The 14,286-nt window shown below is 47.8% G+C and overlaps 1 protein-coding gene across 1 annotated transcript in view; it reads left to right on the top strand.

Moving 5' to 3' along the window:
• Nucleotides 1–14,286, top strand: part of LOC135044039 (calcium and integrin-binding family member 3-like) — a 138,612-nt gene that overhangs the window by 108,813 nt on the left and 15,513 nt on the right. Inside the window, exon 4 of the mRNA XM_063955176.1 lies at nucleotides 10,740–10,935. Within this exon, the coding sequence (XP_063811246.1) occupies nucleotides 10,740–10,935 (196 nt within the window). The remainder of the gene's footprint in view (nucleotides 1–10,739; nucleotides 10,936–14,286) is intronic.

The following is a 14,286-nucleotide window of genomic DNA, read 5'->3' on the forward strand; positions in this document are numbered from 1 at the left end:
CAGAGGAATTTCAACTGGGTCGTTTCCTGCATTTCCTGCAAACAGGACTGTCTATGGGCCTCAAATTAGGGTCCATTAAGGTTCAAATTTCGGCCCTGTCAATATTCTTCCAAAAAGAACTGGCTTCTGTTCCTGAAGTTCAGACGTTTGTCAAGGGAGTACTGCATATACAGCCTCCTTTTGTGCCTCCAGTGGCACCTTGGGATCTCAATGTAGTTTTGGGATTCCTAAAATCACATTGGTTTGAACCACTCACCACTGTGGACTTAAAATATCTCACATGGAAAGTGGTAATGCTGTTAGCCCTGGCTTCAGCCAGGCGTGTCTCAGAATTGGCGGCTTTATCCTATAAAAGCCCTTACCTAATTTTTCATACGGACAGGGCAGAATTGAGGACTCGTCCTCAATTTCTTCCTAAGGTGGTTTCAGCATTTCACTTAAACCAGCCTATTGTGGTGCCTGCGGCTACTAGGGACTTGGAGGATTCCAAGTTGCTGGACGTAGTCAGGGCCCTGAAAATATATGTTTCCAGGACGGCTGGAGTCAGAAAATCTGATTCGCTGTTTATCCTGTATGCACCCAACAAGCTGGGTGCTCCTGCTTCTAAGCAGACGATTGCTCGTTGGATTTGTAGTACAATTCAGCTTGCACATTCTGTGGCAGGCCTGCCACAGCCAAAATCTGTAAAAGCCCATTCCACACGGAAAGTGGGCTCATCTTGGGCGGCTGCCCGAGGGGTCTCGGCTTTACAACTTTGCCGAGCAGCTACTTGGTCAGGGGCAAACACGTTTGCTAAATTCTACAAATTTGATACCCTGGCTGAGGAGGACCTGGAGTTCTCTCATTCGGTGCTGCAGAGTCATCCGCACTCTCCCGCCCGTTTGGGAGCTTTGCTATAATCCCCATGGTCCTTTCGGAGTCCCAGCATCCACTAGGACGTTAGAGAAAATAAGAATTTACTTACCGATAATTCTATTTCTCATAGTCCGTAGTGGATGCTGGGCGCCCATCCCAAGTGCGGATTGTCTGCATTACTTGTACATAGTTATTGTTACAAAAATCGGGTTATTGTTGTTGTGAGCCATCTTTTCAGAGGCTCCTTCTGTTATCATGCTGTTAACTGGGTTCAGATCACAAGTTGTACGGTGTGATTGGTGTGGCTGGTATGAGTCTTACCCGGGATTCAAAATCCTTCCTTATTGTGTACGCTCGTCCGGGCACAGTATCCTAACTGAGGCTTGGAGGAGGGTCATAGGGGGAGGAGCCAGTGCACACCAGCTAGTCCTAAAGCTTTTACTTTGTGCCCAGTCTCCTGCGGAGCCGCTATTCCCCATGGTCCTTTCGGAGTCCCCAGCATCCACTACGGACTATGAGAAATAGAATTATCGGTAAGTAAATTCTTATTTTTTTTAACTTTTTCAACGATCCACGCGGACTATGATTGGGAATAGTAACCTGTGGCGGGTGCAGCGGTAGCGGAGCGAGGCACCTTGCCCAAAGCATGGCAAGCAAAGCGAGCCATGCAAGGGGACATGGTGCACTAATTGGGCTTCCCGGTCACTGTACGGAGAAAACGACACCAAAAAAACATGAAAAACTCATGTCGACCTTTTCACCTGTCGACCTAGAACGTGTCGACCTAGAACGTGTCGACCTAGAAACACTCTCAACCTTCAAACCCTGTCGACCTATAGTGGTCGACCCAAACATTGTCGACCTACACACTGTCGATCCAATGATCCACACCCCTCTGCACACCGGGAACATGGCGATGAGGAAGACGCTGAATGCTGCCCTGTGTATCATAGTACCTGCAGAGAGTGGAGTCCTGTCCCTGGTTACCAGTCTGGGGAGGTGAGATTGGCTATCATAGGACTGCTGGCTGCACGGTAACATGGAGGTTCAGTAAGGCAGGGTGCAGCCAGGAGGACCTGGGGGTGTAGAAAAGAAGGGTGACATGGGGTGCAGTAAGGTAGGGTGCAGGGTGACATGGGGGTGCAGAAGGCTGGGTGCATGCCTGCAGGAAAGCAGTGTGCCAGGTGATATTGTGTGCTGTATGGCTGGGTGCAGGGGGTGCAGGGTGATATGGGGGGTATGTAGTTGTGATCCCAGTGTTCGGCATCCCGGCAGTCAGAATACCAACACCGGAATCATGACAGCTAGAATCCCAAGCGTAAGAATGCCGGGGAGGTTAGGGGTAGAATTAGGGTTACTTTGCTCCAGCAGCCCTGTCGGGATTTCAAGCAGTCGGGATGCCGGTGTCAGTATTTTGACCGCCGGCATCCTGATTGCCAGTATCCAACCCACATGTGGTGCAGTATGATTGGTTTCAGGGTGACATGAGGTGCAGTAAGGCTGGGTTCATGGTCATGTAGGGGGATGCAATCAGGATCCCAATATTGCCGTCCCCACGTTCAGAATCCAGACGGATCCTGACCATTAGGGCTTTCAAGATTTTTCTATGGGGCCCACAAATTCTTGTTACGCCCCTGCGGAGCTGGCTGTCGTATTGAACAGAAGGGATACGCTACGTGAGGCAGTAAGAGAATATAAGTTCCTTTTTTAGTGTGTGTGTTGTGTGTGTATGTGTTTGTGTATGTGCCTGTGTGTGTATATGTGGTTGTGTGTGGCTGGTTGTACGTGACTGTAAGTACATATGCGGCTGTATTTGATATGGCTCCAGCTTGTGTACCCGCACCCGCTTTATTGTACTGTCAACTGTTAAATCCACTACTAAAAGGGCACTACTACTGTGGGAATTGTGTATAAGGGGCGCTATAGTGTGTCATAACATGAATAAGGGACACTACTGTGTGATGTAATATGAATCAGGGGCACTGCATGTGGTGTAATGTTAATAAGATTGTGCTACTGTGTGGCATAATTTAATTTGGGGGTACTATTGTGTGCTAATTCCCTTTCCTTGTGAGATCACAACCTTTTACAGTGCGGGCAGCGCCAGAGCTGGCCTTAGGCATAATAGGCAAATGCCTAGGGCATATGGACTCCTTAGGGGCATCCCAAGCCTATGGGGTCCGCTTGACACCCCTGGCAGAATGTGTTTAGTGTTCTGTCATACGGGAATCGGGCGGGCGCCGCTGCTCGCACGGGGAGGGGAGGAAGTACCACCAATCATCACCACATGGTGATCACTGATCACCATGTAGTACATGTGGGGGTGGAACGGGGAGCCAGGAGTGCTGACAGAGAGTGAGGACGAGCTCTAGCAGTGTACACTGCTGCCTGTTTCCTCTCTTTCTCATTAACGCTGCAGGGCAACAGGAAAAATTATGGTGGAGCAGATGGAAGCACCTTTATTCAGGATCTGCAACTCTGATCTGCTGCATCCTGTCTGCTGACTGAGCTCCTTCTCCGCTGGGTGCAGCTCATTGACAATCTGAGGTGAGCAATGCTGCTCTGCCCCAGCATCTATTATCACTATTGGGTGGTCTTCAGTATGCCGAATATCGGGATCCCGGCGCACAGTATACCGGCGCCGGGATCCCGACACCCGGCATACCGACAGCTATTCTCCCTCGTGGGGGTCCACGACCCCCCTGTGCCCGCAGCGTGGCAAGCGCAGCGAGCCCGCAAGGGGCTCCTTTGCGCTGGCCACACTGTCGGTATGCCGGCGGTCGGGCTCCCGGCGCCGGTATGCTGGTTGCCGGGAGCCCGGCCGCCAGCATACCATACTACACCCATCACTATTGTAGCTGAAGCCTGTGTATGTATGTGAACCAGTGTGTGTGTGTGTGTGTGTGTGTGTGTGTGTGTGTGTGTGTGTGTGTGTGTGTGTGTGTGTGTGTGTGTGTGTGTGTGTGTGTGTGTGTCTCTCTGATCTTATATACCCTACCAGGCTCTAATGTGCATGTAACCAGTTCCACTCCCACCCAGGCCCCAGTGTGTCACTATTCACCCACCTCTCAGTATGTGTGTCCCCCATATCCCTCACCCACCCCCCACTATGTGTGTCCCCATATCCCTAACCCACCCCCCAGTTTGTGTGTCCTCATGTGCCTCATCGGCCCCCCAGTATGTGCGTCCCCATATCCCTCACCTAACCCCACTATGTGCAGCCCCATTTCCCTCACCCAGCCCCACCATGGGGGTAATTCAGATCTGATCACAGCAGCAAATTTGTTAGCAGTTGGGTAAAACTGAAGCCCTTGCAGAACTGGCTTCAAGGGCTGTACATTCTCATTGTTTCTGAATGAGCCCTCAATCAATGAGCCTGAAGTGTTCTCATTCTGACTAGGGCCCAGATTTATCAGCCTTGGAGAGTGATAAATAGCGCAGTGATAAAGTGCTGACCAAACAGCTCCTAACTGTCGTCTAACAGGCTGTGTTTGAAGAAATGACAGGTGCTGATTGGTTGTTACGTTATTACCATGCAATTCATCACGCTCTAATGCTTGATAAATCTGGGCCTAAGTGGCTCTGCGAGACAACATGTGTGCAAGGGGCTCTACCTGGCATAATGTGTAAGGGCTACCTGGTGTAATGGGCTTTACCTGGCATAATGTGTATAAGGGGCTACGTGGCATAATGTGTATCATGGGCTCTACCTTGCGTAATATGTATAAGGGGCTACCTGGCATAATAGGCTCTACCTGGCGTAATGTGTATAAGCGGTTCTACCTGGCGTAATGTGTATAAGGTGCTACCTGACATAATCTGTTTAAGTCGTTACCTGGCATAATGTGTATAATGGTCTTTACCTAGGGTAATGTGTATAAGTGGCTCTCCCTGGCATAATGTGTATAATGGACTCTACCTGGCATAATGTGTATAAGCGGCTCTACCTGGCATTAGGGGTCTCTCACTCCCAGCTACTCCATAGAGTTCCATACAGGTACAAGTGACCTGCCTAAGGCGGACAGAAGTTAGGGGCACCAAACTGAGATTTTATCTTGCCCCCCCAACCAAGAAATGTTCTGACATCCTTGTACCTACCACATTGTTCATGACATCTCTCAGCCTGTCCACACAACTTATTATTTTATATCCATCTTCTTTGTCTGCCTTGTCTATACAGTATATTCCAAATCCCACATATCTGGTTTCCTGTGTCATTTATCCCATTTTGTCACCTTCTGTATATTTATGTACGAAGGTGTGCATATTAAAAAAATAAAATACAAAAATGGTTAAAGTTGAAAGTTTATTTTACCCACATTTCTCTGACGTCCTAGTGGATGCTGGGCACTCCGTAAGGACCATGGGGAATAGCGGCTACGCAGGAGACTGGGCACAAAAAGAAAGCTTTAGGACTACCTGGTGTGCACTGGCTCCTCCCCCTATGACCCTCCTCCAAGCCTCAGTTAGATTTTTGTGCCCGACTGAGCAGGGTGCAATCTAGGGGGCTCTCCTGAGCTTCTTAGATAAAAGTTAGTTTTAGGTTTTTTATTTTCAGTGAGACCTGCTGGCAACAGGCTCACTGCATCGAGGGACTAAGGGGAGAAGAAGCGAACCTGCCTGCTTGCAGCCAGCTTGGGCTTCTTAGGCTACTGGACACCATTAGCTCCAGAGGGATCGAACACAGGCCCAGCCTCGGAGCCCGGTCCCAGAGCCGCGCCGCCGGCCCCCTTACAGAGCCAGAAGCAAGAAGAGGTCCGGAAAATCGGCGGCAGAAGACATCAGTCTTCATCAAGGTAGCGCACAGCACTGCAGCTGTGCGCCATTGCTCCTCATGCACACCTCACACTGCGGTCACTGATGGGTGCAGGGCGCTGGGGAGGGGCGCCCTGAGCAGCAATATTAACACCTTGGCTGGCAAAAATACATCACATATAACCCCCAGGGCTATATGGATGTACATTAACCCCTGCCAGAATCCATAAAAATGCGGGAGAAAAGTCAGCGAAAAAGGGGCGGAGCCTATCTCCTCAGCACACTGGCGCCATTTTTCCCTCACAGCTCCGTTGGAGGGAAGCTCCCTGGCTCTCCCCTGCAGTTAATGCACTACAGAAAGGGTTAAAAAGAGAGGGGGGGCACAATTTAGGCGCAGTATACATATATATATGCAGCTATAAGGGAAAACACTTTTTATAGGTGCTATCCCTGCGATATATAGCGCCCTGGTGTGTGCTGGCATACTCTCCCTCTGTCTCCCCAAAGGGCTTTGTGGGGTCCTGTCCTCTATCAGAGCATTCCCTGTGTGTGTGCTGTGTGTCGGTACGGCTGTGTCGACAGGTATGTGGAGGATAATGAGGTGGAGGCGGAGCGAATGCCTGTAAATATGTTGTCACCCCCTGCGGGGTCGACACCGGTGTGGTTGAACTTATGGAAAGATTACGTGAAAGTGTCAACTCCTTACATAAAAGGTCGACGACACAGAACAGCCGGCTACTCAGCTTGTGCCTGTTCCAGCGTCTCAAATGTCATGGGGGGCTCTAAAATCGCCCGCTACCTCAGATAACAGACACAGATGTCGACACGGGTACTGACTCCAGTGTCGACGTCGATGAGACTGGTGTACCCTCCAAATAGGTCCACCCGTTACAGGATTGAGGCAATGAAAAATGTATTACACATTTATGATTATACCCCAGGTACCACATAAAAGGGTATTGTGTTTGGTGAGAGGAAACTATTAGTAGTTTTTCCTGCATCTGAGAAATTAAATGAGCTGTGTGAGGAAGAGTGGTCTTCCCCCGGTAAGAAATTGATAATTTCTAAAACGGTTATTGGCAGCGTACCCTTTCCCGCCAGAGGATAGGTCACGCGGGGAAACACCCCATAGGGTAGATACAGCGCTTACACGCTTATCAGAAAAGGTGGCACTACCGTCTCCGGATACGGCCGCCCTGAAGGGACCTGCTGATAGAATGCAGGAGGTTACCCTATAAGATATAGTCACACACTAGGGCATTATATTGCGACCAGCCGTTGCTTCGGCATGGATGTGCAGTGCTCCCGCTGCGTGGTCAGATTCCCTGTCGGAAAATAACTATGGATAGGGACAATATTTTGCTGAAAATAGAGCATATAAAAGACGTGGTCTTATACATACGTGATGCAGAGAGGGATATTTGCCGGCTGGCATCAAAAATAAGCGCTAGGTCCATTGCCGCCAGACGGGGGTTATGGACTTGGCAATGGTCAGGCGATGCCGACTCGAATCGGCACATGGAAGTTGCCCTATAAGGGGGTAAAACTGTTTGGGGATGGTTTTTCAGACCTCGTTTCCACAGCTACTGTTGGGAAATCGATTTTTTTGCCACAGGCTACCCCACAACAAAAGAAAGCACCGTATCATCAAGTACAGTCCTTTCGGCCCCAGAAAAGCAAGAGGGCTAGAGGCTCATCTTTTCTGCCGAGAGGCAAAGGTAGACGAAAAAGCTGCAACACACAGCTAGTTCCCAAGAGCAGAAATCCTCCCTGCGTCCGGTAGGTCCACAGCATGGTGCGGGGGCTGCTCAGGCGGACCCGGGTACGGTGGGGGCCCGTCTCAGAAATTTCAGCGGACAGTGGGCTCTCTCACATGGATCCCTGGGTCCTTCAAGTAGTATCTCAGGGGTACAGGCTGGAGTTCGAGACGTTCTTCCCCCCGCCGTTTCCTAAAATCTGCCTTACCGGCACCTCCCTCTGCCAGGGAGACGGTGTTGGTGGATATTCAACACTATAATCACAAGTGATTGTCAAGGTGCCCCTCCTTCAGCAAGGAAGGGGTTACTATTCCACAGTGGTTGTGGTACCGAAACGTTTCGGTGAGACCCATCTTGAAATTAAAATACTTGAACTTTTATATCAGAAGATTCAAGTTCAAGATGGAATCGCTCAGGGCGGATATTACGAGCCTGGACGAGGGGGATTACAGGGTCTCCCTGGACATCAAGGATGCGTACCTGCATGTCCCCATTTACCCTCCTCAACAGGAGTACCTCAGATATGTGGTACAGGACTGTCACTATCAGTTCCAGACGCGGCCGGTGGAGTTGTCCACGGCACCGAAGGTCTTTACCTAGGTAATGGCAGAAGTGATGATACTCCTTCGCAAGAAGGAAGTTTTTATTATCCCGTACTTGGACGATCTCCTGATAAAGGCGAGGTCCAAAGAACAGTTGGTAGTGGGGGTAGCACTCTCTCGGGAAGTGCTACAACAGCACGACTGGATTCTCAATATTCCAAAGTCACAGCTGGTCCCGACGACACGTCTTCTGTTCCTGGAAATGTTTCTGAACGCAGACCAGAAAAGAGTGTTTCTTCCAGTGGAAAAAGCCGAGGAGTTGTCATCTCTAGTCAGAGACATCCTATAACCAGGACAGGTGTCGGTACATCAATGCACACGAGTCCTGGGAAAAATGGTAGCTTCGTACGAAGCATAATTCCATTCGGAAGACTCCACGCAAGGACGTTCCAGTGGGACCTGTGGGACTAATGGTCCGGGTCCCATCTACAGATACAACAGCGGATAACCCTGTCAGCAAGAAACAGGGTGTCGCTGCTGTGGTGGCTGCAGAGGGCTCATCTACTATAGGGCCGCAGATTCGGAATACAGGACTGGGTCCTGGTGACCACGGATGCCAGCCTTCGGGGCTGGGGTGCAGTCACACAGGGAAGAAATTTCCAAGGAGATTTCGCTTCACATAAATATTCTGCAGCGAAGGACCGTTTACAATGCCCTAAGCCAAGCAAGGCCCCTGCTTCAGAACCAGCCGGTACTGATCCAATCAGACGACATCACGGCGGTCGCCCATGTAAACAGACAGGGCGGCACAAGAAGCAGGATGGCGATGGCAGAAGCCACAAGGATTCTCCGATGGGCGACCTACACCCAGGAGAATGGGGACTTCATTCAGAAGTTTTACAAATGCGGGTAAACCGTTGGGAATGACCACGGGTGGACATGATGGCGTCCCGCTTCAACAAGAAGTTGAAAAGATATTGCGCCAGGTCAAGGGACCCTCAGGCGATCGCTGGGGACGCTCTAGTGACACCGTGGGTGTACCAGTCGGTTTATGTGTCTCCTCCTCTACCTCTCATACCCAAGGTACTGAGAATAATAAGAAGGCGAGGAGTGAAAACCATACTCGGGGTTCCGGATTGGCCATGAAGAGCTTGGTACCCGGAACTTCAAGAGATGCTGGCAGAGGACCCTTGGCCTCTGCCGCTTAGACAAGACCTGCTGCAGCAGGGACCCTGTCTGTTCCAAGACTTACCGCGGCTGCGTTTGACGGCATGGCGGTAGAACACCGGATCCTAAAGGAAAAGGGTATTCCGAAGGAAGTCATCCCTACCCTGATCATAGCCAGGAAGGATGTCACCGCAAGACATTATCGCCGCGTTTGGCGAAAATGTATTGCTTGGTGGGAGGCCATGAAGGCCCCGACGGAGGAATTTCAACTATGTCGATTCCTGCACTTCCTGCAAGCAGGGGTGACGTTTGGGCCTCAAATTGGGGTCCATCAAGGTCCAGATTTCGGCTCTGTCGATTTTCTTCCAGAAAGAACTGGCTTCACTGCCTGAAGTTCAGACTTTGGTTAAAGGAGTACTACATATTCAGCCTCCTTTTGTGCCTCCTGTGGCACTTTTTGGATCTCAACGTGGTGTTGGATTTCCTAAAGTCGCATTGGTTGAGCCACTTAAAACCATGGAGCTAAAGTATCTCGCGTGGAAAGTGGTCATGCTGTTGGCCTTGGCCAGGCGTGTGTCAGAATTGGCGGCTTTGTCATGTAAAAGCCTTATCTGATTTTCTATATGGATAGGGCAGAGTTGAGGACTCGTCCTCAGTTTCTCCCAAAGGTGGTCTCAGGTTTTCACTTGAACCAACCTATTGTGGTGCCTGCGGCTACTAGGGACTTGGAGGATTCCAAGTTGCTGGACGTAGTCAGGGCCCTGAAAATTTTATTTTTCCAGGACGGCTGGAGTCAGGAAAACTGACTCGCTGTTTATCCTGATGGCACCCAACAAGCTGGGTGCTCCTGCTTCTAAGCAGTCTATTGCGCGCTGGATTTGTAGCACTATTCAGCTGGCGCATTCTGCGGTAGGACTACCGCAGCCTAAATCTGTAAAAGCCCATTCCACAAGGAAGGTGGGCTCATCTTGGGCGGCTGCCCGAGGGGTCTCGGCTTTACAACTTTGCCGAGCAGCTACTTGGTCAGGGGCAAACACGTTTGCAAAATTCTATGAATTTGATACCCTGGCTGAGGAGGACCTGGAGTTCTCTCATTCGGTGCTGCAGAGTCATCCGCACTCTCCCGCCCGTTTGGGAGCTTTGGTATAATCCCCATGGTCCTTACGGAGTTGCCAGCATCCACTAGGACGTCAGAGAAAATAAGAATTTACTTACCGATAATTCTATTTCTCATAGTCCGTAGTGGATGCTGGGCGCCCATCCCAAGTGCGGATTGTCTGCAATACTTGTACATAGTTATTGTTAACTAATCGGGTTCTTGTTGTGAGCCATCTATTCAGAGATTCCTCTGTTATCATGCTGTTAACTGGGTTTCATATCACAAGTTGTACGGTGTGATTGGTGTGGCTGATATGAGTCTTACCCGGGATTCAAAATCCTTCCTTATTGTGTACGCTCGTCCGGGCACAGTATCCTAACTGAGGCTTGGAGGAGGGTCATAGGGGGAGGAGCCAGTGCACACCAGGTAGTCCTAAAGCTTTCTTTTTGTGCCCAGTCTCCTGCGGAGCCGCTATTCCCCATGGTCCTTACGGAGTGCCCAGCATCCACTACGGACTACGAGAAATAGAATTATCGGTAAGTAAATTCTTATTTTCTTTCCCAGATTTCAATAATGATGATTACATCTGTAAATCAGACCTGGAAAAGACACTTAACAAGCTTACTCGGAATGAGTTAACACCAGAGGAAGTGTGTCTGGTGTGTGAGAAGGTGATAGACGAAGCTGATGTAGACAATGATGGAAAGCTGTCATTGGAGGATTTCCAGCATATGATTGTTAGAGCACCAGACTTTCTGAGGTACCATAAAATATATTGCAGCATTCCATAAAATATTGTTCAAATGTGTTTTTAATAAAGATACTAATTACAACCATGGGCTGTGTTACAGGCCTGGAGGTTATTAGTTTATGGAATTCCAGGCCTGGGGTTACCAGTTTATGGCAGGATAATGTGATGGCAGGGGGATCCTGTCATATGTGTCTCGCTGCTATGGCATTACCCCTATGTTTGCTGAGCTCAGTGCTGATTTACTAGAAAAATGAGGGGCCAAAATGGACCTGAAATCAACTGAAATCAGATATGCTAGAAACCGATGAGTATGACAATCAAAAGAAAATAGACATTCAAACACTCTGTTTAGTAAATTTGTGATTTTGAGTCTTAAATATTCCGGCTATGTCCAGCGTTTATTTAGAAGTCAGACACGATTCTTAGTACATTTTCCCCATGTTCGCTAGAGCAATTAATCATGCTTCACTATGTCACTATGCCTAATTCATCTGTGTTTGGTGGATGCCAGGAGACCACTTTCTGACCAAATGCGTGGAGAAGAAATAATAGTCGCCAATAGTTTGACAATATTAATGCATTATGAAATTGGTAATAGCTTTTTAAATAAGTTGACTAAATACTATATACATGGCACCATGTTGTTAGTCATTCTTGCACCAGAAAAAGGCATAGAGAGCTTTGCACTTTGTAAAATGTGTCTGTGGCGGTGTGTATCTCAGACAGATAAAGATTCAGACTTTGAGAAAACAGACTTATCGCTAAATCCTTTATGACCCATTGGTGTGTCCCACTGGTAAAGTAGACAAATGAGGCCCTAAGTAACCCCCCAAAATTATTTTTTGATCATTTTCGTTTTTATTACAAAAACCATTGTAGCTCGCACACCAAAACATTGTGATTCATTCTAATTCGATATTTTGATACTCTAGCACACAGGTTCTCAAACTCGGTCCTCAGGACCCCACATGGTTCATGTTTTGCAGGTCACCTGTAGATTTTTAACATGCGACAGTTGGTGATACACAGTGCAGCTGCTGGGTGACATGGAAAATGTGAACCATGTGGGGTCCTGAGGACCGAGTTTGAGAACCACTGCTCTAGCATCTGCCGGGAAATTTTCACAGTATTTTGTACATTTAAATGGACTTTGGGATTTGAATGGCAACCGTCATCACAATACAGTCTACGCAATACATTTCTGAATAATGTGCATTTAAATGGACATGGGGAACATAAAGGGTTAAACATAAACCATATATATTGTTTATATCACTTAATCACCTGACAGATGGTATATGGGTAATCTGTTGTGACTTGTTATGTCACATGTTCCTAGTTATAAAGATTATATTAGTGGTGAGGTGGTCTGGACTGCACACCCTAGCTACGTATGATGGGATGTGCTTCCTAGCGATCGCCTCTGCCTGATTGACAGGCAGAGGCGGTCTCTGGGTGGGAGGGGGCGGCACAGCAGCGTTTGGCTGCCGTTTTCGGGGCGCGGTCCGGCCAACGCAGGCGTGGCCGGACCGTGTGTGTGTGTGTGGGGGGGGGGGCACAGTAGCTGCGTGACGTCACACGCAGCCGCTGCGACCCGGGGCATTGACGAGTAACTCCCAGCCAGCCACAGGAGCTGCGCTGGCTGGAAGCTACTCCTGAAGTAGAAAGCATTGCTGCTGTGCAATGCTTTTGTACGAGAGCGGGGGGGCCGGACTGCCATGCGGGGCGGACTAGCCCTGTGCTGGGCGTACCCCCGCATGTCTGGCAAGATGATCGTAGCTGTGCAAAATTTAGCACAGCTATGATCAACTCGGAATGACCCCCTTAGTACTGCAACATAGAAAAAGGACAGCAATGCACCATACAACCATTAGAATTATAATAAATGTAATAATATATCATATTTGAGGTTTTGGCATAAAACTGGGCAGTATTATGAGCCTGCCCACCAATGATCAAGGAAACATCATAGGGCAGGTCTCTAATATTATACGGGTTGCCTCTGGGGTACAGGGCACCCCCAAATCACCCCAGGGTGGTTATAAAGATGTAAACACATTGAGATGTCCACAGCCAAAGTGAAGAAGAAGCCCTATGAGTGTGGAAATAACATTCAGTATTAGTAGGCAACAATATAGGAATTATTGATATTTTATCTGATATAAAGCAGTAGTCATGGAGAATATACATACAAACATACATACATACATACATACATACATACAATCATGCTTTATCTAGAACTGGCTTGTGTTCAGCTACATTGTAAATATCAGTATAATCATATAATAATATAGTACAATTGATTAGTTTACAGTAAATCTTTAAATGTTCTAATATTTTTTTTTTTTTCCTTTTTTTAAATAGCACATTTCATATCCGGATTTAATGTCTCCACACCCAAAGAGAGACTTATCGTTAATTCTTATAAATACAAATATGACAGATATTATGTTACAAATGTACCAACCGAGCAACATCAAGTAACATCTACTGTATAAAACAAGACATGTTGGAATTTTTCATATGACTGATTTAAAATGTGTTACAAACATTGGGGCATCCTGCTGCTGCAAAAAAATGTCAATTTAAGCTATATTGTTGTAATTAGTATAATTGCTGTGTTGTAACTTCCAACATTCCTGATCTGGAAATCCAAACATTTCAGAAAACATGCTGATTCAGCAATATTATAACCATATGACCCAACCCCATCGCTAACTTGTGAAGACCCATCTCTTGTTGTGCTGCAGAGATCATGTTCTCCAAAAACTGAACTATTGAGGGATGTACTGTGATATTCTTGGCAACCTAGCACAGTTTTGGAAAATGGTTACAGAACCACGGCGGACACACATCATACTGTATTACTAGGACTTTAACATGCGCAATAACTAATTGTATTATAGATGAATACTCAAATGTTATATTTTTCGGGAGACAAGTGTAAAATCTTATGAAGTGCTAAATGAGCATGAAGACTAAAAACACCCCAAACTTCAACGCAAATAATGGTTTATTTTACACACACTTTCCTAGTCTGTAAGCTCCCAGATGCAAGGCCCTCCACCTTATTGTTTACTTCCTGCATTGTGCCCTTGTGACTGTCCACAAGAGGGCATCGGGTTCTTCAGTTATACTGTTTTAACTGTCACCCACTTCCTTTTTTCACTGGTTAATGCAGTGGTAGCCAACCCTGGTCCTCGAGAGCTACCAACAGTTCACGGTTTCCAGCTCACCTAGCAGGTGCACAGGTGTAGTCATTACTAACTGACATCTGACACATTTTAAAAGATCCACAGTTGGATCTAATTACTTCACTGTGAGTAGACCTGGAAAATGTGAACTGTTGGTAGCTCT

The sequence above is a fragment of the Pseudophryne corroboree genome, chromosome 1 (genome assembly GCF_028390025.1).
Source record: "Pseudophryne corroboree isolate aPseCor3 chromosome 1, aPseCor3.hap2, whole genome shotgun sequence".
NCBI classification, from domain to species: domain Eukaryota; kingdom Metazoa; phylum Chordata; class Amphibia; order Anura; family Myobatrachidae; genus Pseudophryne; species Pseudophryne corroboree.